The sequence below is a fragment of the Telopea speciosissima genome, chromosome 2 (assembly GCF_018873765.1).
Source record: "Telopea speciosissima isolate NSW1024214 ecotype Mountain lineage chromosome 2, Tspe_v1, whole genome shotgun sequence".
Lineage (NCBI taxonomy): Eukaryota > Viridiplantae > Streptophyta > Magnoliopsida > Proteales > Proteaceae > Telopea > Telopea speciosissima.
In genome coordinates, this window is record NC_057917.1 from 75091869 (window position 1) to 75097868 (window position 6000).

The 6000-nt window shown below is 45.2% G+C and overlaps 1 protein-coding gene across 1 annotated transcript in view; it reads right to left on the minus strand.

Annotated features, from left to right (window-relative positions):
• LOC122652154 (alpha,alpha-trehalose-phosphate synthase [UDP-forming] 1-like) overlaps nt 1-4634 on the minus strand; it is a 46815-nt gene extending 42181 nt beyond the window's left edge. The window contains exons 1-5 of the mRNA XM_043845828.1: nt 4176-4634; nt 3802-3899; nt 3228-3616; nt 1336-1450; nt 1062-1163 (exon numbers count right to left, since the gene is read on the minus strand). Coding sequence (XP_043701763.1) covers nt 1062-1163; nt 1336-1450; nt 3228-3616; nt 3802-3899; nt 4176-4560 — 1089 coding nt within the window. The 5' untranslated portion in view covers nt 4561-4634. The remainder of the gene's footprint in view (nt 1-1061; nt 1164-1335; nt 1451-3227; nt 3617-3801; nt 3900-4175) is intronic.
• Between the last annotated feature and the right edge of the window lie 1366 nt (nt 4635-6000).

Below are 6000 nucleotides of genomic sequence, written 5' to 3' on the forward strand. Positions count from 1 at the left end.
GTATGGCAATTGTTTTTTAATCACACTAAATGAGGGGTGGCCTAAGTGCTGATGCCAAAGCATCACAGAATCAACAGTGCTATTATCACTACACCCACACACGTACGACTGAGTTGTACTCAAAAAAGATGTTCGGGGTTCAAGAAGGTAGACCCCTTTCTCCTCATCTCCACTGCCAATAATCCTCTTCGTCACCAAATCATGGAAAAAACAATGAGAAGGAAAGAAGATGACACAACAATTCAAGGATTTTGTTAAGTGACTTACAGATAATATGTTAGTGGCAAAGCTAGGAACATGAAGAACAAAATCAAGGGAAATGGAAGACGTAATATGAACACTACCCTTAACAGATCCATGTTTCGAACCCGCAACCTGATGGTTGCAATAGCGCAACTTAACCACTGCGCCAACACTCACACACTAAAAAGTTAAAGCACATTACAAGATAATAACCCAGTACCCAAAGTACCCTTATTACATAAACTCTAACAGAGAGAATAGAAACCTAGATCAGTTTTGCAGACTACTCACCAACGAGATATTTTAAGATGTGCAGCACTATTGACATGTTAGTGTTTTCATGGCAAAATGACACATTCTATTGTGAGACCTGGATTTGAACAATGGAGATATCTATGACCCAAAAAACTAATGTTTCGATTTGAATAGATTAGTTAACATGAGGAGTACGATTTAAATCTCATCTAGCATTTTCCAATACTTGTTTGTTCGCCGTCTAAAACTGAAAAGAATTAACTAGCTTTACTTTCCTTTTCCTATAGTTTCCTTATTCATATAATGTTAACAGTTTGATGCTGTGGTTGACGATTAAGAATTTCAAAACCTTAGTAAACACAATGCCGAAGTTAGAATAATGCCCACATTGTTTTAGATCTGTGCCTATCCATCAAATAACAATAATACATGGTCACTGCATTAGAAGCGGATTGTACCAACTTGGAGTAAATGCATTTCTAAAAATACAAGTTTAGTCGACTAAAACAAAACACTGCACAAAAACAGAGGGGAACTAAAAAAAAGTAAAAGAAAATATGCACCTTTCGCCCAGCAAATCTTTCTTTCAACTCTCTGATGTGATCCTGGACTTGCGGAAGTTCAAGAGCTCGAATAAACCTTTCAGAATCTATCCCAATAGGAAACTGAATTCAAATGTACATATAAATTAGAAAAGAAAAAGAAAGTCAGATGGTTCATGTTAAAAATATTGAAACTTTTCAATCTTGAATACTTTATTGAAGGCATACAAAACCAACATTCCATAAATTATATGGATGCAGGGAACAAAATATCAACTAAGCTGCTAATATGTACCGCAGCAACACGTGTTAGCCTTCCTTGATCCTCTACTCCTTCAGGTGTACCCTCAAGACCGAGAATGCGAGTACAAGCACTGACAAAGTGCCTGGCATAGTCATATGTATGAAAACTGGAAAATAGGATATTCAGTGGTTAAAATTCTGAGACTTCATCTTAACATTAAAGGATCCAAGCCAACAGAAACAAATACCAAAACTCACACTATAAGATTCTTCAAAATTTTTACTAGTGCAGTGAATCAGTTCATGATTATTTTAGAGAGAAGCCAAACAAAATGACCACTCAGAGGATTGAAATTCATATTTCAACATACAAAAACAATTCAACAGCTCTAATTTTGAGAGGAAATGGAAACTGTAGTAATAGTGAGCTCCACCTATAATTCTTCTTTATTTTAATGTGTCAGATAAGGATAAACTATCAACCAAAAGTTCAATACATCAACGGGATCCCAAATATTAAAATACCCATATGCTAAAAAATAAGTAGGAAAAAATATTCAATTGAGACTTCAAGTTTTAGAAAGTGCTAACCTTCTAAAATGTCATCTTTGATGCAAGTTGCAACAAAGTTGAAGTATAAATTGAATCTTTGGTTCTCAAAAAGCTTGCTCTTGGGGAATGCTCCAAGCATCAAAATCATTTTAAAGAAAATTATAGAAGAGAATAAAAAAGTTATCCAAGTAATGTAACACAAAATTTGGTTTGAGCTATCAGTATAAAAAATTATTTTTATATTAAAAAAAAAATAAAAAAGAAAAAAAAAAATAAAAAAAAAAAAAAAAAAGAAAAAAAAGAAAAACAATTCACCCCTCCTTTCCAACCTCCCCCCTCCCCCCCCCCCCCCCCCCCCCCCCAAATACCCAAAAAAAATTACCCCCCCCCCCCCCCCCCACCCAACAACAAAAAAAAAAAAAAAAAAAAAAAAAAAAACCCCCCCCCCCCCCCCCCCCCCCCCCCCCCCCCCCCCCCCCCCCCCCCCCCCCCCCCCCCCCCCCCCCCCCCCCCCCCCCCCCCCACACCCCCCCCCCCCCCCCCCCCCCCCCCCCCCCCCCCCCCCCCCCCCCCCCCCCCCCCCCCCCCCCCCCCCCCCCCCCCCCCCCCCCCCCCCCCCCCCCCCCCCCCCCCCATTACCCCCCCCCCCCCCCCCCCCCCCCCCCCCCCCCCCCCCCCCCCCCCCCCCCCCCCCCCCCCCCCCCCCCCCCCCCCCCCCCCCCCCCCCCCCCCCCCCCCCCCCCCCCCCCCCCCCCCCCCCCCCCCCCCCCCCCCCCCCCCCCCCCCCCCCCCCAACCCCAACCACACCCCCCCCCCCCCCCCCCCCCCCCCCCCCCCCCCCCCCCCCCCCCCCCCCCCCCCCCCCCCCCCCCCCCCCCCCCCCCCCCCCCCCCCCCCCCCCCCCCCCCCCCCCCCCCCCCCCCCCCCCCCCCCCCCCCCCCCCCCCCCCCCCCCCCCCCCCCCCCCCCCCCCCCCCCCCCCCCCCCCCCCCCCCCCCCCCCCCCCCCCCCCCCCCCCCCCCCCCCCCCCCCCCCCCCCCCAACCCCCCCCCCCCCCCCCCCCCCCCCCCCCACCCCCCCCCCCCCCCCCCCCCCCCCCCCCCCCCCCCCCCCCCCCCCCCCCCCCCCCCCCCCCCCCCCCCCCCCCCCCCCCCCCCCCCCCCCCCCCCCCCCCCCCCCCCCCCCCCCCCCCCCCCCCCCCCCCCCCCCCCCCCCCCCCCCCCCCCCCCCAAACCACATTAAAAGCACAATTAGGATTAAACATGTAGTGTTAGCCCTGTCAGTCATAGAGAGACAAGGCATAATTTCTATTTCCCAATAAGAGGACAACTGAAGCCAAAGTGGGAGGTAGGGGATGGATTTCCAACTATCATGAAAACATAACAAAACTTACCCAACTAAATCTGCAGCAAGAACAGATTTCAGCAACTCTGTTCGAGATGGCAGTGTCCTATGGATCTCTGATGAAGGGAATGGTGTGTGGAGAAACCAGCCAACTTTCATATTGCTGTCATGCTTCTTTAGGCATTCCGGAAGAAACATCAGATGATAATCATGGCACCATATGACATCACCCTCTTTGTAATGCTTATTTACCACATCAGCAAACATTTGATTGGCCTTCTTATATGCATCAAACTGAGATTGAAAACTACGGGTTGTTGCTAGGCGATCTTCTTGTGGAAGTCCGAGATAATGGAAAAGAGGCCACAAGATATTGTTGCAGTAGCCATTATAATATTGATGAACTATCTCTTCATCAAGGAAAACAGGGATGCACCTCTGCATTTAACCCCCCAACAGAAGGTTAGGGAATTCATTGTAGTTCTCGAACAAAAGCCCACAGAGTTAAACTCATGCAAGTCACACCCTCTTTTTCTTTGGATGGGTGATAAATAAGCTATTATAGGTCACATATTTAAAAGTTATGAACATGAATTATTTAAAAGATGGAGCTAGAATTTAACCTTCTCGGCCAATGCTTTAGCAAGTGCAGTCTGTCCAACCTCATCCGGTACATTCACACCAGCCCATCCAATCCATTTCACCTCAAAATCTTTCACACCTACAAGAAAATTATTCAGCACACCTTAACTTAAATTCCTAGCAGATAAATCTACGTGTACATGACAAATGGATTAAAAAAGAAGTATATAAAGAAAATGAGTGGTAGATTTGTAAAAATAGTACAGCATTAAAGAATGTTAAGTGATCATAGTCATCACCCCATTGGTAATTAAAGGCAGTGAAATAAATAGAAACCAAAGGAAAAAATTCAAACTTATAAAAACAATATTTTATCAGTAAAATGGCATTAAACAAATTGTTGCCAATTACATACCAAGAAGGGCACTGACTAGACCGCCTACACTTATCTCCAGTGACCATGAATCTTCACCCTTCCTAACTGCAGATACTGGCAACCTGTTTGCAACCACCAAAAGCCGTTGTCTTGAAAGCCGCCTGCCTTGCCTTTCACGTTCCTCGCAGAGCGCTTTTGTTGCTGCAGTCTCATCCTGGAACTCTTCTTCATTTGGAATTCTCCAGTTACTACCCTCTTCCAAGCTCGATTCCTGCTCAAGTAGCTCACACTCCCTGAAAACATCACCTGATTCCTCATTTGGATGAAATGTCTTGTTGATTTTCTTTAGTTCTCGTTCTCTCAAGAGTCTTTCCACTCTACTTGCAGGAATGGCAGAATTACGATTGCACTTGTTCCCAGGCATACGCTCAACCTGTAGTCCAGACCCAACGAACACTTCACGTTTTTCTAACTAGAGTGATTATTTTTCCTGCATTTGTTTAAACAATATCAAGTCACTGCCAAGCAGCATGAGCTTCAAGATAGTACAGATTCTTATCAAAGCAGCAAACTAGCAAAGTTCCACATCAAAGTTTAGTCTGAATGTTTCCTATTAAGCCACTTGGATTCAGAGAAGAATTATACTATTGCTCCTCTTTCTGTAACTGATTAGTAAATAGATTTTCTACAGCAGTCAAAGAATCTTAAAAAAAAGGGCATGGAAAAATAAGATCAATAATTCTGGGGAATTGGTGAGAAAGAAACATAAACCCAGAGGCACTAAGAGATAGAGATTCAACTGAATTCCGAAACAAGAAAAGCAATACAAGCCTGATCAATTATACAGTATAAGCTAGAATATATGGCTTTCTATCCGTTCAAGACTGAAGAAGAGCACATCACTAAAGAAATGGTACAAAGAGAAAAGGATGGAGGAGTGGGGGGGTAGAAGGGGAAGAGAGGGAGCACACTATTATGAGAAATCAAGGGCACATTTCGTAAATCTGGATCATCCATCAACTCTAACATTTAAAAACAGAAAGGTTGTAAGGAATAACAGCAGAAGTACTACACAGGGAATTTAAGAAAACAATTATAGAAGAAGAGGAGGGTTGCGAAACAGCCTGGGATCGCCCAATTCTTGATGATTTCACCTCCTCCACTTTCCATAAAGCACCTCCTCCAATGGAAAAATCTTTCAAAACCGTCCGTTACGTTGTTCGGGGGACAAGTGGACAACAGCAAGTTGGCAGAACCGATATTTCTGGCTTTTGTGGTCAAGATGGATAAAATCTCCATTGTGAAAGACCCAGGAAAACAAAAAATCCATATGTAGTTATGGTGATAGAGAAGAGGAAGAGGTGGTACACCCTAATCCTCGTGGAAGCGTACAGAGAGCACATTAAAAAAAAAAACTTGAGCCATGCAGGCGACAGATAGTAACTACATATGGTGAAAGAGAATGGGAAGACAAATACCATTAGCCATGCAGGTGACACACCAAAGACAGATTTGTCTAATGGCCCACCTATAATTTTTATAATAATTCTGATTATAAAACACAGATTTTGGGTTACCTGTTTCTTGTTTTTTATTATCTTATTTGCTTATCTATCTATTTAATGTTAAAATAGCCAATAAAAAAAACAACTCTGAAATTAGCCCCAAATTCGAGCTGTGTGTGTCATTTCATACTAAGAGGCGGGGACCGGAGACTCAGAGCGGTATTCTCACGAGTGACAACTGCGTCGTGGCTTTCTGACGAAGCCAATATGGTGGCTCATGTTGCTTTTCCAGTTTTCAGAAGAAGATGGAGCAGTTATGGTAATGGAAAAACCCTTCCGCCGATATCTCTGAACTGAAA